This window comes from Mustela erminea, chromosome 4 (assembly GCF_009829155.1).
Source record: "Mustela erminea isolate mMusErm1 chromosome 4, mMusErm1.Pri, whole genome shotgun sequence".
Lineage (NCBI taxonomy): Eukaryota > Metazoa > Chordata > Mammalia > Carnivora > Mustelidae > Mustela > Mustela erminea.
Genome location: NC_045617.1, coordinates 30,632,164 through 30,658,070, shown reverse-complemented (window position 1 = coordinate 30,658,070; position 25,907 = coordinate 30,632,164). Strand labels below are relative to the sequence as shown.

Below are 25,907 nucleotides of genomic sequence, written 5' to 3'. Positions count from 1 at the left end.
ATTTTTTATAGAGTTCTCCTTTAATAGATATTTTGAATAACTATATTCATAAGGCTTATTGCATGACAGACCATTTCTACCTATAAGAAAAAATTTTAATATCTCTAATTGTAAGAAAATCAAACCATATATCAGTACACATAAATCAGGAGAAATACTATCCAGGAGTGAGTGGGAATACCCATCCCATTACTAGAATATTTAAAGCCTGTTAAAAACTTATCCCTAAAGGAAAGAATTTATTTGACTAAGATTATAAGTGAAACAGAATCTGAAGATTCTAATTGAAATATTCATTCAACTTGAAATTAAATCATAACTGAAACTAATAGCTTAATAATGAAAATACCTGCATCCCTAATGACATATTGCTATAAATGTAAGCTGCTACTACTTTTCCTTTAAGGTATACTCTATCTTACAGAAAATAGTGGTTTCTTAAAAAAATAACTTCGTGCAGGAGAGAAAAATATATGCAGGGCAAATTAGGAAAACTTATTCATATAGTTCATTATCCTTTAACCATGTTAAAATTTAATTATTAATGTATATTTTCTAAAAGTAGATTTCCATAAACTATGATACGATTTATCATTGTTCATTTTCCAAAATAATTTCATATATTATTCTATTGTTTCTCATAGTTAACTATTAGAATATGTATTATTTACCCTATTATTATTCCAGTTGATAGAACAGAAATTAAGTTTCAGAAATATTTAGGTGTTTAAGGCAACAGGACTTCTAGAGGTGAAGTATAACTAGAGCTTTTTGTTAATGCTCCCTCTTGCTTTGGGCCTCATTTGGAATTCCTAAGATACTCCCTTCCCCATGGAGAACGGCAAGATCCATCTCTATAGCTTAAGCTACTCTTGGGGTACTTCATTTTCTTTCCCCTATTTTCTTATTTCAGTGGACACTTTGGAAATATACCTAGTTTTCATATGGGGATAAATTTTACATTAAAAATGGAAAAATGGGAATGATATGAGGAGTCCTAAAATATATTGTTACTTACTGGGAAGAAAAGATTCATTTTTGGCTGTGGCTAAGGCAGAGAAATAGCCTTATCTCTCTCTCTCTCTCTCTCTCTCTCTCACACACACACACACACACACACACACACACACACACACAGAAAGAAAAGAATTTCCTCAATGGAGTTTTACTTATTATTTATACAAATAAAGTAGAGTGTTGAATAAAATTGTGAAGAAATGCTTTTAAGAACCATAATTGGTGAATCCGGAATTGAGATGGTTACATTACACATTACACACTTAGGGGTAAAGTGACAGTGAGGCACGGTAGAGATTTAGCTGTATTTCCATTAACAGGAGTCATGAGGCTAAATTTCTATGTACTACCATAGCAAATTTACCTTCTAATTTCATTTTAATGTTTCGAGTACTTAATTTCCCATTTTTCAAAAACATGGTAAGCAATATCTCCTACCATCATGATAATAGCTCCTCAGAGCTGCTAGAATGTTAATACCATCCAAGTTCAAAAGGAACTTAAATAAGAAGCATATAACTAACACTAGCAGAACAATCTACAATTTTGGAGCTTCAATAAAACATTCAGAAAGATTCCCTTATCTTTTGGTACAGAATCATATCTACCATGGAGGGGACAGGTTTTTTGAATCTCTCTTCAGCAGAAATGAGGGATATGGTTAGGCTGAAGAAATGTTCTTCCATTTTATTAGAAACAAAAACCAAAAAAGAAACAAAAAGACTCAAAGCCCTGAAAGCTTTAGAGAGTCCAGATCAGATTTGGTTTTGAACATTTAGGATAGAGCGTGGTAAATAGGGCAGGCTTTGGAGACAGACTGATTCAAATCATGGCTCTACTACTTGTTATGTGGCCTTCTCTGAGAAAATTATTCTCTCAGTTTCAGTTTCCTTATCTATAAAATAGGGATAAGGATCTCTAAGGGACAGAACAGTGGTGGAGATCAAATGAGAAAATTAAAGTGAGGCCATCTCATAATGTTTGTCTCAGAGGAACAAAGGGGAAAGAAAGTAATTTGGGGTACTTACTATCAGCCAAATATTATATGAAAGTCTGGGAATATAATAGTGAATAGGACAATGTTCCTTGAAAAATGTACTTATTAATAAATGTTTGGGAATGCCATTCTTGTTTGAAAAAATCCAATAACAATAGGCAGACTGGATAAAAATCAAATATAATAAAAATATTTTTAAAAAGGTGTAATAAAAAAGACTTCGGACTTCCAAGTCTACTTAGCTGTATTAAAATGTTCCATTTCTCCATGTCTCTCTCTCTCTCCCTCTCTTTTTTTAACCATAGTGATCTATGGATCTGGTGACAATGCCTTAAATAAACGTCATTTGAAAATGTCTCTATGTAAGTTATTTCTATATGCTTTATTCCAAGCTGTATTTGAATTACTTACACATATACCATAACAAGGGATAATAACAGTACAAACCTATATCAAAGGTTCTGTGAGACAGAATGAGTTTATGTATAAAGCAATGAAAGCAATGCCAGGCACCAGTAAACACCTGATAAATGTTAAACCCTATTATTATAGGAATTAAATAATAAACCTGCATCATTTGGAATAAGCAATAGCTTTCAGAATTGAGAAGTATGAAGTAACCAGAAATCCACAAGGTGGCTCTCAAGGCTTGGCTTTTAAACACAATGGAGTTGCTTTATATTTCCTAAGAAATGAAAGAAGACTTATGAATGCCAACTGACTTTTCAAAGGCCCTCATAAATTCCAGTTAATAAATAACTGGAAGACTACAAAGCTGTTTAATAAGTGTTATGTAATAGAGATTTTATAAAGTGGAGAAAAATGAAGAAAATGAACAATTTTTATAGTTCTAAATTGAAAGAATCTCATGTTCAAAACAACTGACATCACATTTATCATATTTAGAATTTAAAATGTCAATACAAAATGGTAAAATTCATAGTGGAGTCAAATGTGAAGTCAAAACAATTAAATGCATTTTACCAAGATGATAAATGTGAAAGCGTATAGCACAATGTCTGACAGCAAGCAGCTGTTCAGTGAAATCAGTTAAATCTCATGCATATAAAATACTTTTAAGTTACTATCATTTTATGCCCACTGACTTTTTCATTTGAAAATGTATTTTCATTGCTTTAAATCAGGACAAACAGTTTCTGTGAAGGGCCATATAGTATTTAAGGCTTACTAGTGGACTACACAGTCCTTGTAGCAATTGTGCATTCTTCCCTTGTGCTGCAAAAACAAAAAAGCAGCCATTGACAAAGGAGTCTGGTTGTTTTCTAATAAAACCTTAATTACAAAAACAGGTGGCAACCTTTGGCCTTCAGGCTGTGGTCTACCTATTTTTGACCTAAATCATTATCTCACATAATTAAAGAAAACCTTCTGTAAATCTTAGGACACTATCAATACTCAAATTACTTGGGGAAGTGCTTCTCAAACTGTAATGAGCAGTAATTCACCTAGGGATGGAGGCAAAGTGCAGATTATGATTTGGTAAATCTGGTATGGGCCTGTGGTTCTGCATTTGTAAAGGTGACCCAGGCTTTAAAGGTCCTTTAAGTATATGTTGTGTAGCAAGGTTATCAAACTCCCGGGTTTTTTTTTTTTTTAAAGATCTTATTTTTAAGTAATCACGATACCCAAAGTTATAACCCCAAGATTAAGAATCACATTGTCCACTGACAGAGCCAGTCAGGTGCCCCTAGACTTTCACATTCTTGAGAAGTACTTTTATTTATGCTGCTTTAATCTGTCTATATCAACCTTAGAAATTAAAACTGAGAAATTAAAAATATTAACTATTAGTTTTTTAAGAGTCTAATAACCCTATTCAATGTTAACACATTTTATGGAACTTAACTGTATTTTATGTTTTAACTATATTTTAATGAGTAGGATAAACACAATTCTAACCATATTGATAGACGTGGTAATCGAACACCTCATGCACTGGAATTCTTTGGAAGATCATTAAATAAAAAAAATGAAGATCATAACATGATAAAAATGTAAAATTAAGTCCTTGGAAACTAGAGATCATATATCTGTCATATATAAAATATCTGTATTATCTGGCACATTAAATGCTTTAGTTCTTATATCTTGCCATCATTTGTTCCCTACCTGCTTTTCTGCATGTCCATATTCAGGTCCTTGTGTAGGTAAAAAGCAAGAAATCTGACCACTATTTTTTGCTCTTTCTATTAGAGACATAGCTGTTCTTACAGTGGCGTTTCGAGCATGTACAAACACCATCACCTGAAAGAAAGAAAAGCAGTTTATTTAATACTAAAATTCATTAAACGCTTAATACTAGTCTGAAAATCATCATATATATATATACAACCATTAATTTTCCAAAATACAACCCCCAGTTTATGAATTCCCCAACATTTCCTTATTTTAGAACAAAGTATATATAGGATAAAGGCAAGTTAAATAAAATTCAATAACATGGCTTTATATACTGTTAGCCTATAAATTGGCAGAAATCAGAACTGAAATTAATGTATTATATAAAATGTTGAGTTTAATTTGTGTTTTTCTCTTTTGAAGACATGATTCATGAGTGCAATCATATATTATGGGGACAGAGTATAAAAATATATGAGAGTCTTATTTCTCCACTGTCAATGAAATTTCCAGTATCATAAAGATGTTTAAAGAAATTGAAAACAATAAAAACACTCTTCCTTGGACATAATCATGTCAAGAACAACCATTTAAAAAATAGAGTTTCGGGAACTGTTGGAGATGAAAATGCTTCTAGAGGGGCATTTGGAATTTTCTGCTGTTGTTTTTTTTTTTTTGACCTTCCTGTGGAATTACTCACAAAGTGACTGTGGAAATCTGAATTACGGGTAAGTCACGTATCTGGACGCTTTGTCAAGGACAAGTGGAAAAAAGCATTTTCAGGGACAGTCAGAATGTCAATGCAACTGAAGAGAATGAAATCAGAGAGTGAGGAACACTCAGAATCTGATGCCCATCAGTGCTGCCTTCTCCTCTGTGTCTTTTCTTCTTTGGCTTCCAAATCCCCCACCCCACCCCCATTCAGCTCAACCCCAGCCTTCCCAAAGTGCCATTACTCTAATACACTAGTTTTACTCTTTTATATGGACAACCGATCTTTTTCAACTTTATCTGACGTGAATAAAGCACCTCTAGGTAATTTGGCATTGTAGTCAAAATCGGATACTGAACAAACTAAGGACAATCAGCAGTGTGCGTGACTTAAAGACAAGTTCTAGCCCCAGTTTGCAACAAAATCGAGAGCTCTAAAACTCTCTGGTTTTCCCCCTCTCATAGTATTCCCCTGAGGCCTCAGCAACATGTAGGTCCTAAATTTTGCCTCTCTCTCAACCTCTCTCCATATTTATCTGTTAATTATGTTTTCCCAGAAGCTAAAACACTGGTGTTATTTCCATGATACACATTTAGAAAAATGCGCCACTGATGGTTTTAGTCAAGGAAATGATAGGCTCATGCTAGCTGACCTAAGTAAAAGAGAAGATCACTTTGAAACATTTGAAACACTTTGAACAAAGGTAAAATGGGGAGGGAGACCTGGGAGTTGACTAGAAAGGAGATGGAGTGACACGGATCTAGAGCACACACTGCAAAATTTACTCACAGTAATCTTATGCCCATAAACTTGCCAAAAAAACTGTTCCATGTACGGGATGTCAATTATAATCCAGAGGACAGTAAAATCACAGAGTATAAACATTCAAGAAACTGGAATGCTTAAATTACTAATTATTCTTTTAGAAAGTGTTTAAAGTCAAAGAGAGTAGATAATCTGGAGAAAACCAAAATTCCTCAATGAAAAACTCCCAAAGCATTTAGAGACAATAAAATAAGCATTACAAGTCATCTAGAGAGATTTAACATTAGTTAATCACAGCCATCAAGGATAGAAAGTGTAAGCTTTCATACTTGGTTAGATCTCTAACTGATTTGTTGATACTAATGTGTTTTGAAAAGAAATATGATCATCAGAGTATCCCTAAGAATATATGAATAAAAATTATTTCAGTAAGCTTCATGATTACTTGGAAAATTCTTCTGTTTTCCTTATTTTCAACTAAAAAAAAACACCCAAATCTGATTTTGATAGGTTCTCTAGCTTTCTGGGGAAACATCTGTATCTCATGGGGTGTCAGGAGTCTACCACTGAAGCTCACTGTAATATTTTCATCATTATTGACATAAACTGTTTAATACAAAGTTAGATAGAAGAATTCTGCTAGCTATAATGCTCTGCTGAAGCTTCACCAGTTCAGAATCTCTCACGTTATATCACCCTGTCTCATAAAAAGTAAGGGTACTTCAACAGTGAGTTTCTTCTTAGAAAATTAAGGCAGACTTTTTTCTTTTATGTAAAATTAAGCTTTATTACACACAAAGCCTCACTAACCCCTAATGATAAATTTTAAGAAAATCTAAATTAAACTGAAATTATTTATATTTATCCACTCTTTTAAATGTTTCTGAGAATTCTGAGAATCATTACCAAGCCCCAAGAATTCTGCGAAAGAGAGAGGCAACATTTCTGCCCTCAAGGACATGACAGTCTACTATGATGTACTAAATAAGCACAAAATATTTTTCACTTGCTAAGTATTTTCTAGCTATGGATGTGTAAAGTACTGTTGAAAGAGGAAATATGAAAATGCAGAAGACCTGGACCCTTTATAAAAGACATGTACAATTTAAGGAAGGAGAAAAAACTACACAGGGAGCATGGGTAACACCGGAATGCGAACCATGAAGCTGGTGGGTCGCCTTCAATCATCCACTGCGCTGTATTTACACAGTCCCTACTCAGTTCCAAACTATGCGCTGAGCACCACGGATAGAGTGAGAAATACAGTCCAAGGCTCTGAATGGGTCCACTCCTGCTGGCGAGGAAGAATCACTAGTCATCAGTCCGATCTCCTATAGAAGCAGGTGCAGGCTGGATGGAGGAGCCTACAGTAGTATTGAAAGGAGGGCGCATGTTGTGATGAGCGCTGGGTGTTATATGCAACAGTGAATCATTGAACACTACATCAAAAACTAGTGATGTACTGAATGGTGGCTAACTTAACATAAAAATAAAAAAATACAATAAAATACTTATCCTTCATAAATTGAGTGTGTTAGCTTGAAGAAGTACATTCTCTTTCAAAGTTTTGCATACTGAGATCCAGGAACCTCTTCATGGGAATCAGTGTTGGGGTCATTAAAATAGACTTCTGGGTCCTTCCCTAAAACCAACTAAGAATATTTAGGGGTGGGACCTAAATCTTGAATTATTAACAATTTTTGAGATAACTACTGTGTGAAATTAGCTAATAATTACCACCAACTTAGTTTTCTTCTCCTAAGGTTAAACAAAGGAAACATAAACAAAACTGCTACTAAAGAGATGATTTTAAAAACTCCTTAATAACGTATTTTTATTTACATATACATATTTACATATATATGTGTATATATATATATAAAATATCAGGGAATATGAAGGTATTTCATATAATCAGTATAGCCCCAAGATCATTTCCCAGATGGGGTTTTATAATGCAACCAGATTTCTATTCTCCATAATTCAAATGCCACATTATGTAAATCCTGTTGATACAAAGAACATAAGGGAAAATAAAATATGACCCTAAATCTTCATTAATTATTTCAGTCTGACTTGTCAACTTATCATTTTGCAAATTATTTTCTACTGGAGCCAAGAGAAATATTAGTTACAACTTAAAATAGCAATTTCTTTTTATTAAATGATCCATCACTTCTTGTTCAGTAAAATAAGCTCTTTTTCTTATTAAGAATTTTCTGTTTAGAGGCTCCAACAGAAGCTATTACAGGTTTTGGGTCTCTATAACATACTTGATTTTATGGTTTGTTAATTTGGTTAATTAATTTTAATAGACATATAAAAATTATAACTAACAGAGAGGACAGCACTGTTTTATTTGGCATAAATAACTCCAAATCAATCTTAGAAACACTACTGGTAACTGAACAGCAGTTAAATAGGCATAGGTCGTTAAAATAAGATTATAACAGTAGATTCAAGTTAACAACATTGGTAAATTTTAATAGTTTTATGAAACTTTATATTTTTACTTGAGGTTTGTTAGATTAATGCATTTAAAAATATTGTATATACTTGTTTTTAGTTTAAAAAGCCATTTAGTTTAAGAATATATAATTAAATCAGTCCTGGGATAGGAGAGGGAGTATGTGAATTTGCATTTTGGTCCTGTTATTTGATGTGCCAAAGATAGTGTACCTTGCATGAGATGCTGATTAAAGGTAATGAAAGAGTGAAAGCCGAGAGAAACAATGATTCTAAAAACGAGAAGGTTTAAGTAACATATTGTTTCAATGTATTCAGAGGGAAGGACATATTTGAAAAATACCAAAAATTCTACTTTGAAACATTATCAGGGGCATCTGGCTGGCTCAGTCAGTTAAGTGTCTGCCTTCAGCTTATGTCATGATCCCAGAGTCGTGACATTCAGCCCTGCACTGGGGTCCCTGCTCAGTGGGGAGCCTGCTTCTCCCTCACCTCCCGATTCTTGCTCTCTCTATCTCTGTCTCTCTCAAGTGAACAAATAAAATTAAAAAAAAAAAAGAAATGTTATTAAAGAGGAGTGATTTAGGACAAACTATCTCATTTCTCCGATTCTTATTTCCCTCACTCCACAAATAGGTTCTAGAGTCACAAGCTTAATATAAAGTTTGAAGTACATAATGGAAGTGAAAACATTGCATTTAGTAAAATCGTAACTCTGAAACTTTAGAGCACTTCAAAATTATCTAAAAACACAATTGCTGCTCCTTTCCTCCATCACCCTCTCAGAGTAAGTAGGTTTGAGGCAAGACAAGACTTTGCATTTCTTTTTCTTTCTTTCTTTCTTTTTTTTTTAAGATTTGTTTATTTATTTGGGAGAGAGAGAGAGAGAGCCCAAGTGGGGGGTGGGGAGGCAAAGGGAGAAGAAGGCTCCCTGCTGAGCACGGAATCCGGATGCAGATGTGGGGCTTGATTCCAGAACCCTGAAATCAGGACCCCAGCTGAAGGCAGTTGCTCAACTGACTGAGCCCCCCAGATGCCTAAGACTTTGTATTTCTAACAAGTTCTAAGGAGATGTTAACACTCTTTGTACAGCAACTTTGAAAACCTGTCAGAAGGGGTAAGTATCAGCACCACTGTAAGGGGAATAAACAATAAAATGAATTTGGCCTAAAAGACTAAACTGTGAGACCAGTAAATGACTGCTATAAATTGACACCTACATATTTATTCCCCATTGATTCAAATGTGTACGTATCTGACACCACATGAAATAATTTAAAAGGCCACTTATCCTTTAACACCTTTGTAAAGGTGCTGTGCAAAAGGAATGAGAAGTAAAAAGAAAATTAAAGGAATATTTAAGCCTGAGATTATTTGAAAACAGGAGGGAGGAGGGCAAGGATTCAGTGAAACGTTGAATCAAAGACTCTTCCCTAGAAATTCCCACTAAGAAGGAAGACTGAAAAGAAATATCTGAAAAACATAGACAAAATGGCAGATAGATGTTCCACAGAAAATGCCGCTAAGGAATGACATTCTTCTTCTTCTTCTTCCTCTTCTTCTTCTTCTTCTTTTTAAGATTTTATTTATTCATTTGAGAGAGAGACAGTGAGAGAGAGCATGAGGGAGGAGAAGGCCAAGGGAGAAGCAGACTCCCCACTGGAGCTGGGAGCCCGATGTGGCCTCGATCCCGGGACTCCGGGGTCAGAATGACGTGCTTTAAAATAAGGTATTCACTCTCGTATGGGTTAAAGAATAAGGCCTGAGGGTGAGGAGTTTCATATCCTAGTAGTAGTTAATGCTTTCACTCACTGTCCTGTTAGGTGTCTTGCTCTCAATTCTTTCCGACTTTCTTAATCCAAGAGAATTAACTCTAATGACCTAAATAAAGAGTGATTCTAAATCTGCGTGGTCTCCAGACTAGCAGCATCAGCATCCCCTGGGAACGTGTGAGAACTACAAACTAAGGGTCCAACACCAGATCTGAGTCAGTGACTCAGAAGAAGAGGGTTTAGCAATCTGGTTCAATGTTTAGAACATTCTGGTATCTTTGGGAAGAAGGAGAACACAGGCAAATCATTTTCTACGTTCTATATAGTTCGAATGGGGAGTGCCACTACAGATGTATTTCAAATATCTGGTATATCACAAAAGCTCATAAGCACAAAATAGTTTTTATTGCTGTGGTCATATTACCACATCTATGTTATCAGGTAAATGCAATTTTAAAAGGTTTGATTCTGCATGCTGTGTAATCAGAAGACATCTGTGGTGGGACATTACAAGTAAGTACAGAATTCTCATTTTAGGCCTGCCAATGCTTCAATGCTGGCCAGCTGAAGACACTTAAACCACTTGAAGATCTTTTCACATCAGTACTGTTTCTTCATTTATTTTTTATTTTTGCATAGTATTCCATTACTTAGAATGCTTTAATTTAGCCAGTACATTTATGTTGTTTCCAATCTCTCATTATTTAAAGCAATGATGTAATAAATAACTGTTCAAAAGATTTATTTCAAGTTTGTGAATATATTTGTTGGATAATTTCATAGAAGTGAAATTGTTAGGTCAATTATACATGACTATTCATTTAACTATTTCCTTACTCTGAACACTGTCTGTTTTGTTATTGGAGATTTTTTTTTCTTACCAATTTGTAGGTGTTCTTTGTATATGGAAGATAATATGCTTTGTCTTTTTCTATATTGCAAATATTTTGTTCCAGCCTATACTTTATCCTTTGACTTTGTTTATGGTACCTTGTTTAGTATGGAAACAGTTAATTTTTCTTTAACTCTATCAGCATTTTTCTCTGTGGCTTTGAAGAAATTTACAGATAATCGAGTAAAAAACAGCCATAAGCATTTGAAAATGTGCTGAACTTCACAAGCACTGTGTGGCTCTGGTAATCCAATAGTTGGCACAAACAGCACTGGATTTTGCTCTCAAAAATGGATATCTAGAAAGATACCCACAATATGGTGTTAAGTGCAAAAAAATCAAGCTGAAGAACAATTTCCATAGTATTATTCCGAGTATATATGTAAAGGATGTGTGTGTTTAAAATTCGAGATATAGATGGACACCCACCAAATAAAATGCCTCACAAAGTGGGAGTGGGAGAGGATAAAAAGAAGTTTCCTTTGTATTTCTTGTATTGTTTGTCTTAGCCACTGAAATAAGCCCTAACAGTTTTACAATGAAATACATAAAGTATAATGAACAGAAAAAATAATGATGACAATGAGGTTATAAAAACTTTTTATAATGTACTACTATACTAGTAAGTTTGACATGATTATTTTATTGCTAGGTAATTTACAGTATCAAAGTAAAAACTTGAAACATATTTGACAATGTACTTATAAGGGTGATGGTGGAACTTTTGATCTAAGTGACAAATTTATCTTGTTTCAACGTACCTGGAAATGCTTTAAGAAAAGAGAAATGTTCTCATAGAAGAAAATAAATAGCATTTCAAGGGAAAGTATACAGAGGTCAAAGGTACAGAGAAGAGCAAATCCACAGGGTGGTAAATACACATTTTTGACAGAAATGGACAAAGAAGTAGTAATATCTGGAAAAGCAAATAACAATCCTCATTATAAAATATGTGTTAAGATAGAACTCATTCAAGACTCAGAAAAAAATGATACCACTAAAGGTGATACTTGAGAAATCATTTTTATGTTAGAGATTTTAAACTGAATAGAGAGAAGGCTATCATTATGGAAAAAAAAAGACTCAAGGAAGTATAAAAGAAAGCAGCAGAAATAACAGAAAAACCAGAGAAACAATTTTATCATTGTAAATTGAAAGGACAATGAACAGGAAAAAATTTTAAATGGTGAGGTTAACTTAAAAAAAGGGGTGCTTTTTATGAGGAGTCAAGATAATTAAGAGAGTACTGAGGTACCCCTGAGAGTCAGTATTAGAGACAGATCTTACAAAAGGGAACTCTGATTTAAACATTTTAAAATATAGCTTTGTAGCCACTGAACTGCTTGAGAAGTTAGTACAAGTTCATAAAATTTCATTAGGAAAAAGAAAAGAAGCCCTTTTACCTACATGGGGGAGATGGATATTACTAATATGGTTAAATGAATACAATAAAAATTTCCCTGATGCTTCCATATAGAATTATTCTTTTGAGCATCTAACAAATTCATGTGCTCCTTCCCTTAAGCATCAATCACTGACTACCTTTTATTTTTAGCTACTTTTATGCTTGACATAGCTCCTCTACAAGTCTATCCAGCAATTACATGACAGGCACTGGGGACATAATGAGTGGGCAGGTCCAGCACTGTTCCCTGTGCTTTTGGAGCTTCTGTTTAGTTACTATGGCGAAAGATTAGAGTCTGAGAAGATGGGGAACACAGAAGCTGCTATTTATTACATGGACAACTACGGGAGGAAATAGCAACAATAAGAACAACAAAAATAAAAGGGAAAAGAAATAAAAAGCATAATTCAAAAATTAATTGGAGTCCTTTCTTAAAGTTAGCAAACTCCTTGATCTAAAGATCCTGGCATTTCAAGTATCCTCATTATTGGTCTTTGGGCGTCATCTCACTAAATTCTTCTTCCTATTGTTCAAAACCTCCATGCATTTGCTCATGTTTTATTTTACTTAGGTCTCCTGCCAATTCTCTCATGGAAATTCTACAAACCTTTAAATCCTGTTCTAATGGTTATTCTCCAATTTCTCTAGGGAAACTAATCATTCCCACAGCACTTTGCTCATACCCGTGCCTTGTGTAATCTCAGCATATACATAGGTTTCCACCTTAACGTTAATAACTACTACGACTAACAATAAAAGGCATTATTTATTAAATGTTTATTATGTGCTAGGCCCAGTACTAGGTGCCACGCACAGTTCTCTATCTCACTATTAACAACACTATTAGATAGGTAATACTATTAGTATTTTACAGATAAGAAAACTGAAGTTCAGAGTTTTAATAATTTGCTACTCATTCAAGGGCAGAATAGGGAATTAGCTTCATTTGAAAGCCTACTTTCTTTGCATCAAGTTATATTTCCTCCTTGGGTGTTGCCTAAAGGCAAGTTTACATCTTACTCATTTTGAGGTCCTTGTCATCCCCTGTCTCACTCTCCAAACTATCATTCAATTAGTAGGTACTCAATAAATGAGAGCTGAAATTCCGATGTTAAAAACGATCAGTTTTCACAGAAAACATTTATTTTTTTAAATATGAGCAGAAATTTGAATTTAAAAGTTTATAAGTTATAATAGTTTGTAGGCTGAGTTAATACTTTCACTGATGCATTTACGGGGATACGGGGTATCAAGTTAACTTTCAAATTTTCCAACTAGATAGTCAATTTTCTTGTATTGTTTTAAAAAATGTATTAGAAAACATTTCACTGATATTTAATAAACCAAAATTGCTACTGATTAGTCTTCTAATACTGTTGTATAGCTATATGTGTATATGTGTTTAAGGCCATTGCAAAGTTCAAAATTTGTGATTTAAAAAAGAAACAACTTATAAAATGAGCAATTCTGAGAGCATCTTAAAAAAAATTCTGGACTCTGAAGTCAAAGATAGTTCCCAAATCAAAGCTACCTATATTTACAATGAATCAAATTAATCAAATTCGTTAAGCAAAACAATGTCCTACTGATGGACAGGAATAAAGAAAGTATTCTTACGTTTAATAATGGTAGAAAATCTGACACTACTCTACCTGGATTACATCCACAAAACTATTATTACTAAAAGTAACAGTTTAGCTCTGAAAATAGGGCTAAAATAATAAAATTTAAAATCATCTATTTTAATAATCATGGGTGTAACAACTAGCATTTATTATCAGATATTCCTGGCAACCAACTAATTTACTAACGCATAGTTTTTTAGTTTAAAATGATGTGGTTAAATGTTTATCGATAGACCATAAAAATACAAACTACCTGAGACAGGGTTAATTTACCTTGTCCTACCTATATCAGAAAACTGTATAATTCACTGACTAGTCTTCATGCATTAAATTATGCAAATACACCAAGAAAAGTAATCTGGAGTAGAGAGAACTGGTTCCGCAGCTCCAAGCTGTGTAATTAGATCTACACTTGGCAATTCACAGCCACCTCTGGACTCTCATGCTGAGAATCTGCAGTTCTTCTCAAGAAACCTAAGCTTTTAAGTGATAAATAGATTCAGGTTATCATTACTGAATTATATTTAAGGCATTACCCTAAAAGTGAAATATATTCTTTGCAAATTTCTTTAAAGGAATAAGTTTTAATATTTATCAGTTTCTATGTTTGAGTTGGTAGGGAGCTTTAAGTGCTATATTTGGGTTAAAAGAAATCTATGATACTTCACATTTTCTAAACCCTAAAAGATACTTGTTATCAAAATGTACAGTAATAATGAAAACAAACTTGGAGGACTTAGTGTACACTATATACCATGACACCAAAAATACACATCATTTTTCTAGCTAAGTCCACTGCAAAGAAAATAATCTTACAATCAATTCACCATACATCAGGGCATTGTATAATATACTTAGAAGCATAAGACAGTTCTAGTCAGCATAGCCTCTAAAATATTAAGACCACAAACTTGCAGAGAAAAAAGTGTTTTTAGAATTTCAAAATGGTAAATATTTTGAATGTTTTTTCCCTTTACTATAAACTTTTTAACTAACAATGTTTCCTTAAGACATTAAACATATGTATATCTTTTAGAGGTAATACAGTTTATGTTATCCAAGAAATGCTTGAATAAACTTTCTATAAATTCTTAATTTATATCTTATTCATATGTGCACCATATACATTCATGCATTCAATAATCTGGAATCTGAATTCATTTTTTTGACATAAGCTCCATGCCCAATGTGGAGAGCAATGCAGGACTTGAACTCATAATCCTGAGATTAAGATCTGAGCTGAGATCCAGAGTTGGACAATTAACTGACTGAGTACACAGGCACTGCTGAATTCTTTTTAAAACAATCACTAAAAATAAATAAATAAATAAAAACAATCATTACATTTATAAACTTAAGTAACTTAATGACAATGTATATGCTCTTGATGAAAGTGAATTTTATACATTAAAATTGTTTTAAGCATAGAAAGTATTAGATTTTTCTTCTAGTTTTTTTTAAAATATAAAAGTAAACATATCAAGAATATTATTTTTCCTTGTTCATAATTACTTAAACAAATTTAAGATATATTCAAACTAATTTTTTTGTTTAAGAAAAAGTTCCTATCAGGATGCCTGGGTGGCTCAGTCAGTTAAGTGTCTGCCTTTGGGTCAGGTCAGGATCCCAGAGTCCTGCGATTCAGCCCCACATGGGGCTCCTTGCTCAGTGGGGAGCCTGCTTCTTCCTCTGCCTGTGCTGCCTCCTCTGCCCACTGCTCCCCTTGCTTGTGCTCTCACTTGTATTAAAATATATAAATAAATAAAATTAAGAAAATTTAAAAAAAGAAAAAAATTCTTATCAACCTAGACAAAATGCTTATCTGACACCAAACTAACCTATATAACATATTATAGTATTATTTCAAATACCAACAGAATTTTAGATCCATGTTTGAATCATAATTCAGCATCCATATAGTAGAAAAGCTTAGGCAAGTTTACCTGTGCTTTGTTTTTTTAGTTGTAATTTGGAGATAATGGTACCTGCCTTACAAGGCTGGTATAGATACAACAAAGAATAATTAGGAAGTCCCAAAAAAGAGCCTAGCACATAAAAGGGTCTATTCAGTAGGTAAAAACGTTTATTAGTTGTTCCACAAAGGTTTTCCTTATATTCTTCCCAAATCTGATCCCTATACAACCCACTCACTGGGACCAAGTTTGGTATTGTTCTCCAAGACAATAGAAAACAAATGCACTTGTTTTCACACATAAGAATTCTTTAAAGATTTGAAATTCCATCATATCTCCATTATTGACTGGGCTTTCCTCAGCTAAACATCACCAGTTGCCTACTCTTAATGTCATGACAGCAAGTCCTGTGGCACCTCAGAGCACCCTCGAGGAGCCTGAAAGTGACCACTTCATGAGAAACTCTTCTGTTCAACATTCTCTTTTTTTGTTAAAAGTTTGAAAATTCTAAAATCATCTCTTTCATTGTTCTGGACAATATTTTGGGAAAGCAGTGAAAATAATCATTTTAAAGATAAAACACTTTCCACACCAGTCAGAATGGCTAAAATTAACAAGTCAGGAAATGACAGATGCTGGCGAGGATGTGGAGAAAGGGGAACCCTCCTACACTGTTGGTGGGAGTGCAAGCTGGTGCAACCACTCTGGAAAACAGCATGGAGGTTCTTCAGAAAGTTGAAAATAGAGTTACCCTAAATGACCCAGTAATCACACTACTGGGTATTTACCCTAAAGATACAAATGTAGTGATAGGAAGGGGCACGTGCACCCTAATGTTTATAGCAGCAATGTCCACAAGAGCCAAACTATGGAAAGAGCCTAGATGTCCATCAACAGATGAATGGATAAAGAAGATGTGGTATATATATATACAATGGAACACTATGCAGCTATAAAAAGAAATGAAATCTTGCCATTTACGACGATGTGGATGGAACTAGAGGGTATTATGCTTAGCGAAATAAGTCAATTGGACAAAGACAACTATCATATGATCTCCCTGAAACGAGGAAGTGGAGATGCAAAGTAGGAGTTTGGGGGTTAGGAAAAGAATAAGTGAAACAAGATGGGATCGGGAGGGAGACAAACCATAAGAGACTCTTAATCTCACAAAACAAACTGAGGGTTGCGGGGGGTGGGGGGTAGGAGGAAGGTGGCGGGGTTATGGACATCGGGGAGGGTATGTGCTATGGTGAGTGCTGTGAAGTGTGTAAACCTGGCGATTCACAGACCTGTACCCCTGGGGCTAATAATACATTATATGTTAATTTAAAAAATGTAAAAAAAAAAAAAATACAAAGGGAGAAAAAAAAAAAACAAAACACTTTCACCAGTTTCTAAATACCATTCTCTACTAAAGGAGAGCCAGACTTGCAGAAATTATTAAATCCAGTTCTGGGACTGCAGCATGTCAAAAGAGCAAAGAAGCAAGCTTGAAGGGACTCCCAAGTGCCAAATTTGGGCTAATAAGATCATCAAAGTAAGTAATACAATAATGGATAATAACCCATGGAGTAAAATAAAAATTCAAGTCAATAGAAAAATAAATTAATAAACAGGAGACAGGAGCTGTTCTTCCTTACATGCAGTGGAATGGAAGGAGTGGCAGAGTCAGAGACTCATTAACACATGCTAAAATGAGTGGGTGAAAGTTAATTATGAAATCCGTACATTTACATTTTATGTATAATCATTTGATTAACCTTTGTTTCCCTCATCAGATTACAAGCAACAGTAATGCAGAGTGTCTCCTTCGGATTTCTGTCCTCAGCACAGTGTCTAACACACGCAAATATTCAATAAATATTAGATGAATATTGACAGTAATGTCTTGGTTTAATTTTAAAAGTCATTTTGTTCAATATCTAGATTGATGACTCAGATATAGTTCACATGCTAAAAGAAAGTGTAGCAGTCTCTGTACTGGGTACTTTACCCACTGAGCTTTTACCTTAATGAGGCAAATAAACTACATAGAGAGATTCCAAATCATGAACCATTCTCAGTAAAGTTTTTAAGTCTAGAATACTATTTCCATTTTAAAATTTCAGGCCAATTGTAAGTATGAAAAGGTTATAAGTATTATCAATTTTTAAAAGTTCATAAAGACATACACACATAAGAAAAAAAAAAAAGGAACATAGAATGAAGCCTACCTACTTGCAATGATTAATTTAATGATAAAATAATATAATGATGAGGTTCTAAAAATCCAAGCACTCTGATTTCAGGCTGTGTCAAAGATGGTCTCAAATATGACTAAAATCTGAATGATGTGACCCAAACTACACTCCTTCTAATTGGTCCCCATGGTACAAATGTAGATGAACTTAATTAATTGCTAAACCCAGTCAATCCAATAAAGGCTGCTAAGACAGAATAAAGAATGTCTCTTCAATACATTATAGTATCACACACGGAAAAATATTTTATGACCTCCATGACAGTCCAAATTGCACTGACATTTGTTATTGACAGCCCCAAAATAGCAACATCTATTCTGTAGAGCAAATTAAGGAAGACTAGCTAGTCTATTACTATGCAAATAAAATTCATTAGTAAGCTAACAATTTCATTTCTACAGATGCCACTGGACTTCAAGACCTATTATTATTCAACATTATAAGATGCTCCAGACTAAATCTAATTTTAGTAAAATAACAACATAAAATGTATTTTTAAGCCTTCTGCCAGTATTGTTCATTTTTTTCTTAGACAATAATCACTATTTATAATTCTTAAACACCCAACTATGCATTTAATATTCGCAAATATTAGATGATATTACACTGAGGAGATTCTTCATAAAAGAATATACTTTTAAAAATTTACTTGGGGGTGCCTGTGTGGCTCAGTGGGTTAAGCCTCTGCCTTCGGCTCAGGTCATGATCTCAGGGCCCTGGGATTGAGTCCCGCATCGGGCTCTCTGCTCAGCAAGGAGCCTGCTTCCTCCTCTCTTTCTGCCTGCCTCTCTGCCTACTTGTGATTTCTCTCTCTGTGTGTCAAATAAATAAAAATCTTAGAAAAAAATTTACTTGGGCAGCAAAAAAAATCATACTGAACCAATATACTCTCAATCAAATTTACTTGCTAGATGAAAACTGTATTGCTATAAAAGAAAAATCACAAATCACAAAATTATAATTTGTCTTAGACTGGCTCTTAACTGTCTCTACTTTTTTAGGCCATTTTCACAAATACAAGTGAACAACACCTCAATTCTCCATAAATTTGTACTGTATTCTTCAGTGAACCTCTTCATTAAGAAAAAAAAATGATATATCTACAAACTTACAGTTGAGATATTATCCCACATTTAAAAAAAGGTTGCCATTTGACCATCCATTTAGCCATTTAAGTTTTTTTGGCCTTTGCACCATAGAATCTAAAAAAATACATAGCTATAAGACAAATCAGATGCCATAGTTAGAAAATTGAGGTCTAAGTTTACAGAAAACAGAACAAAAATACTACTGGAGAGAATATGCAATGTGGGTAAAGTTAGAAAGCTTTTTTTTCCCCTTTCTCCAGATTTTTCTCCACCCAAACCCCCTCCCCATCCTCTGTAAGCAGTGTCTACTAGGATGGTTTGGTAGAGTATATATCCTTTCCAGAAACCTAGGTCTCGCTGGAAAATAATCTTCCCTGAAGTTCCTGGTATAGGAAAATGGTCAGGGCCATCTGAGAGATGGACAGTTAAGTCCACCTTTAAGGGCAGAGAAAGTCTCCACTCCCCCAGAATAATTTCCTTCCATTTAAGGGTAATAATGTGTAGAGGCTCCTTTCTAATCTCTCAAGGAAAGAACTGCTTATGTTCCAGGGTACAGGTAATAATGTGTAGAGGCTCCTTTCTAATCTCTCAAGGAAAGAACTGCTTATGTTCCAGGGTACAGGTCCTCCCTTCCTTCTTCAAGAGGTCATCTGTTTATATGCTAGAGTAAAATATAAGGTTCTTGGGTCACTTGGTCTACTTTCTCTCTTCCTTCCCCATCTCTCTCCCTCTCCTCCCTTATTGTTCTTCTCCCTCTTCTTCCTTCTTCTGTTTTTCTTTCTCTCCATCTCCTCCCTACTCCCCCGATCAGAGAGGGGACAGACGTGCCAGCAACAACCATACATATAAGCTTCAAGTTTCATAATTTTATAGCTCATCTTCTATGGTGTAACCCACGTGCATAGAGGCAGCCAGCTCTCACCCATATTGCCCTGTGGGAGGCTAGGGAGAAGCAACCAACAGGATGCTCTGTGAATAAACATGAAGTCTGTTCCAAGTGTCTCCTATTTCTGTTTGTGAGCTTGTGTGTGTGTGTGTGTGTGTGTGTGTGTGTGTGTGTGTGTATACACCCTCCAACACGATGCTCTGTGAATAAACATAAAGTCTGTTCCAAGTGTCTCTTATTTCTGTTTGTGAGCGCGTGTGTGTGCGTGTGTGTGTGTGTGTACACCCTCCATAAGACTTAACAGGTCTTCAACCATATTTCAGGAGCAGCCACTAAGTTGAATGTTATACAGTCTGGAAATGCCTACTTTATTTGCCAGAACATACTTAGAGCTGTATTTCCTATCTGTTCATTTATAAAAACCATGAAAAAAAATGAGATATGAGACTGTTGTGTTATTCCCTTAAAAACAATCCTGATTTATATTATTATCTGTAGAGACATAATTTCTTTCTTCCCACCCCTTCTCACTTATATGCTACATGACAACGACAACAAACCAAAAAGATAAAAACTCCAGCTATAGGCAAGGCAGTAAAAAGCTGCAATGAGTAATTAATCTGAATATTCACCTACCTTTTAACACTCTGAGCAAATACATGAATAGCTCTATCAGATTTCTCTGGGACACAAAATTTTATACTCTGCTTTAATAAAAATATTGTCTGTCCAATTTTATCAAAAGAGAGCTATAAAAATGTAGTCAACAAATGCTTATCAAGGTAACGAAAGTTATTAAACATATCTACCAACTACTTGCAAGTCAAATATCAGTTGGAAACTAGTTAATAAAGAGATTCAATATGTTATTTTCTAAAATGAAATAAATAGCTGTCCTATTAAATTCTGACAATTTATTGTGATATATTCTGAAAGGCTATCTAGAGAATTTTCTATGATATTATAAAAAGAAAGAAAAAGGACTACACACAGTAAAACATTGTTTTAGTAATTTCTAAGCCTATATTATTACTGTTATTTAAATAACAATATAAATAATTCAAATAATAGTATAAAATGAATATGTATGTAAGTTAGGTTCTACTTTTAACAGATTAAAAATACTGAATATACAAAGTGTTTGACAGAAGTGAATACTATAAAACAGACTAAAAGCTTCTTTATATTATTTAACTAAATAATTATGTACTTACTAGAACTTAGTACTATAATTACAAAAGTCACATCAATAAATTACTAAATAATCTAATAAAATCAATTCCCAAATCTGGAATATTTTACTTGAAAGAGCTATAGATCTACATGGAATCTTTTTTTAAAAAGATTTTTATTTATTTGACAGAGAGAGAGAGAGAACACAAGTAGGCAGAGAGGCAGGCAGAGAGAGAGGGGGAAGCAGGCTCCCTGCTGAGCAGAGAGCCCGATGTGGGGCTCAATCCCAGGACTCTGAGATCATGACCTGAAATGAAGGTAGCAGCTTAACCCACTGAGCCACCGAGGCACCCCTACATGGAATCTTTAAGTAACGAAATTTTTAATAAATTTTGTATTATTTAACTAACTTCACCTTTCATGTAAACCATGCAGTTATGTCAGAAAATATGCATTTATACATTGGTTACATGCATAAAGCATATATGCAAAGCCCAACAGTTATTGCTGTTTTTATGTAAGATATTCTAGAGGTGTGAAAGAGAAACTGAGAGGAAAATTACACAATATGGTTAAAAGAATAGTATCTGGAAGAGGGCAAAGCAATCTGTACTGCCTTCACATTTTGCCACTTTATACACGTAGAAGGCCACCAAAGAAGCTGCAAAGAGGGAGAAAATGGATAGAAAAGTTACGAACTTCTATCAGGAACTTATATTGAGATCAGGCATGTAAAAATAGAGATGATACACAACTACACAATAGATGAAAGGGATAGAACACAAGCTTCACCTTGCAGTTCTGAGTTCACTGGTGCTCAACAATGTATTGAATAGAAACAAAATGAGTTTCAGGAAAATAAAATTATTTGTTTTGCTTCTACTTTTTTCCAAGCTTATGGACAGCATTATTTTTTTCTTTTGATCTTTTGACTAAATATTTATCATCTGTACAAGGATAGATCTAAACCTAGTTTATACCCTCAAAATTTCTCAGCGTCATTCTCAAACTTTTTTACTGTGCTCTGTGAATTTTTGCTGTAAAATCCAGAAACCACTAAATAACCAATGTAAAAAAAAAAGTTCAAATTCCTAAAGATATGTGCATACTTATATTAATCTGTATGCACCAGGAGAAACTGAATACATTTCAGGGATAGGAGGTACTGGAGGTAAAGTGAGGCAAGGGGAAAGTAATTCTTTAGCCTTTTCTTTTTGCACCTTTGTGTTAATTCACTTGTTACAAGAATGTATCATTTCAGTAACATGAAAATCCTCAAAAAATTAGAAAAAAAATGTTAAAAACAATGAAGTAAAAATGCAATACTAATATTCTTCATTAAAAAACATTCCTTTTGCAAATGAAGAGAGCATTACAAGGTTAATAAGGGAACTATTATATATAAAATTTCAAGAATGTAACTGAGTACTCTTATGGTAAGGTGTATTTCAGAAAAATAAATTTTTTCTCTCTTCTCTTAAAAATGTAAAATTTTAAAAGGGTTCAAAAGTTACTCCTCTAGGGCTTAATGAACAGAAATAAAAGAAAGAAAGAATATATTAACTTCAAATAACTGGTGGCACAAATGATATCTATATCATGAAATATAGTTAAGTCAGATGGATATCTCAAATTAGGAGAAAATGAGATAATCTAAAGGCACAACAGAGAAGACTATAACTAGATGAAATAATATCAAGAATAAATTTATGTAATGAAACATTTTAAAGGAGAATAGCAACATTCTTTCACCGATCTTTATAGCCAATGGGGTGGTGGGTGGGGAGGATTTCCTCAAGAAGGTAATCAAAGCATCCTTTGATGTCATTCAAATCTCCATATTGTTCTACTCTCTGCCTGGATATTCAGCTTACTGTAGAGTGGATGATTATTTTCTCAATTTTCCCTGAGGTTAGTTGCCCCCTAATTCCTTAAGGATTACTTCAGACTTGCAAAGACTACCATATCCTATTCACTTATTCATCAAACATTATCTGTGCACCAACTCTGCTCCAGTTACTGGTGAAGCCATGACAATATAATGATGAGCAAGACCATCGTTAGCCATCTTCTTCACAGGACTGATATCTTATAATAAAAAGTGGCATTAACCAAAACCAGCCAGAAAAAAATGTAACTATAGTCAGACTTATGAAGAAGACATAGGCTAGGCTACTACACCATTCATAATAGGGAGGTAAAAGAGGAAGGGAGGTATACAAAGGCTTCTCTAACAAAGAGAAAATCTGAAGGATTTAATATAGGATAACTAAGCAGAGATTAAGGAAAAATGTGTGAGATAGAGGGATTAAGTTATGTAAAAGCTCAGAGGTAAATAGAAGAGCATCTCTATGATGAGGGTCTGAAAGAAGACCAGGAAGACAGGGGTAGGAAATGAGGGAGAGAGGCATGTGATGAAGACAGAAGAAGGTAAAAGCCAGAAAATATAGGGACCCCCAAACCCTTTTAAAGGAGCTTGTAGCATTCAATTGTCATCCTGGAGCTGTACTTTGAAAAGATCATTCCAGCCAGCTGGAATGTACAGAGCAGCTAGAGGAAGGCCAGAAGGGATGCAGGTGGAGCAATTAAGAGGTGGTTAGTACAGCTGATGGACAACATGATGGTTACTTGAAAGACACTTAGGTAAAATGAGTAGGTACTAATGAAGGATTAGGAAGGAGAACAAGGGAGAGTTAGTTGACAAGGACAACTTTGAGGTTTCTGACTTACGAAACTAAATCTACAGTTACACCATTCACTTATCCAAGAAATAAGGATGGAACACCATTCATTGGTTAAAGGTGAATATTTTATGAATTGGGTCTGGACATACTACATTTCAGATCTTAAAGTTCTTAAAGTAGACATGGCTCAAATATTAACTCCTAAGTTAATAAGTATAACTGAAAAATTTTCATTATATTATATCACTGTCTGATATAATTCTTTCTATGACAGTGGTATAATATAATAACAATTCATCAGTTAAAATTACAAATTTAGGAGCTAAAATTTTAAAATTGGACATTATGGATCAGGAGTCCTTATTTCTTAGGCTGATCCTGTGATACAATACTATATATTAGCCATGACTACTTCAGGAATATATAAAATTATGTTGATGTAGGCATTCTGCTGTTCAGCCCCCCAGAGTCCAAAGACAAAGGTAGTTTTAACTAAATATTAAGGTAAAGCAGAGCTTGATGCATTCTTAATAAAAGTTTTTCTTTAAAGGCAAAATTTCCTGATGGCAGTAGCTCACAGCTGAGAATAAAATTGAGGGATTTCAGAGAAATTATAGAAGTGGAAGTAGGTTCAAATGCTAATTTCCCTTTGTATCCCCCCTCCCCCCCCCCCCGCCGGCTCTAATGATATAAAATTTTCCTTGTTTCTCTTTGGCCATCCTCTTACTTTCTTTATAGCCTTTTCTTTCTCTACCTGGTTTGTTCCCAAACCTTTTCTAAATTTAGAACTTTCTCTTATTTCATCCTATTCCATTTATGGCCCTTAAAGAAATAACTTTTATATTTATGGGGTGCCTGGGTGGCTCAGTGGGTTAAAGAAAGCCTCTGCCTTCGGCTCAGGTCATGATCCCAGGGTCCTGGGATTGAGCCCCACATCGGGCTCTCTGCTTAGCAGGGAGCCTGCTTCCTTCTCTCTCTCTACCTGTCTCTCTGCCTACTTGTGATCTCTGTCAAATAAGTAAATAAAATCTTAAAAAGAAAGAAATAGCAAAAGAAAGAAAGAAAGAAAGAAAGAAAGAAAGAAAGAAAGAAAGAAAGAAAGAAAGAAACTCTTATATTTATGTTAACAACCCAGACCTCTTTTCTGAGCTCTAGACCCATATTATCCTGCCTAGCCTCTCCTCTTGGGTATCTGAAATGTAGTATGTCCAAATCCAGAAGTAACCTACAAGTAGGTTTTCTTGTAGTTAAGAAAATCCTGAACTGGGGGTACCTGGGTGGCTCAGTTAGTTAAGTTTCTGACTCTTGGTCAGTTTCTGGCTCAGGTCACGATCTCAGGACCATACACTGAGCCCTTCATGGGGCTCTGTGCTCAAAAGGAAGTCTGCTTAAGATTCTCTCTCTCCCTCTTTCCCCTCCCAACTTGTGCACATACTCTTTCCAAATAAATAAAATCTTAACCCACTGAGCCACCCAGGCGCCCCCCAAATAAATAAAATCTTAAAAAAATATGAAAAAGCTCCTGAAATATTCCCTTAATAGTACTGTCTTTAATGCCAAAGATGAAGGGGAATATCTTTAATTCTTGTGCTCACAGTTTTTTTTTTAAATTTTTTTTTCATTTATTTATTTTCAGCATAACAGTATCATTATTTTTTCACCACACCCAGTGCTCCATGCAATCCGTGCCCTCTATAATACCACCTGGTACCCCGACCTTCCACCCCCAAGCCACTTCAAACCCCTCAGATTGTTTTTCAGAGTCCATAGTCTCTCATGATTCACCTCCCCTTCCAATTTACCCCAACCCCCTTCTCTCTAACTCCCCATGCTCATAGTTTTTAAAATGTCTCCTCCTTAAGAATCTTGCTTTTATATTCTTTTGGGAATATGTCTCAATTTGGCAGGAGGAAATAAAGAAGGTAGCACTCAAATAATTCACAAATAAAGGGTATGCTAAACAAATTTGATATGACAGAACATGGGTACTGAGAATTAGAGATGATTATATCTGGAGGAAGAAAACTTTTTTAGGTAAAAAGGCCAAGGAAAGTTCCATTATTAAAGTTAGCATAGTAAAACTTATTTCAGTTGTTCATAATTATTTTTATAGAAACTAAGAAGCAATGA

At 34.4% G+C, this 25,907-nt stretch overlaps 1 protein-coding gene across 2 annotated transcripts in view; it reads right to left on the bottom strand.

Annotated features, from left to right (window-relative positions):
• Positions 1 to 25,907, bottom strand: part of ASCC3 (activating signal cointegrator 1 complex subunit 3) — a 336,284-nt gene that overhangs the window by 157,147 nt on the left and 153,230 nt on the right. For both annotated transcript variants that reach the window (XM_032338962.1, XM_032338961.1), the window contains exon 14: positions 4,145 to 4,279. In XM_032338962.1, the coding sequence (XP_032194853.1) occupies positions 4,145 to 4,279 (135 nt within the window). The remainder of the gene's footprint in view (positions 1 to 4,144; positions 4,280 to 25,907) is intronic.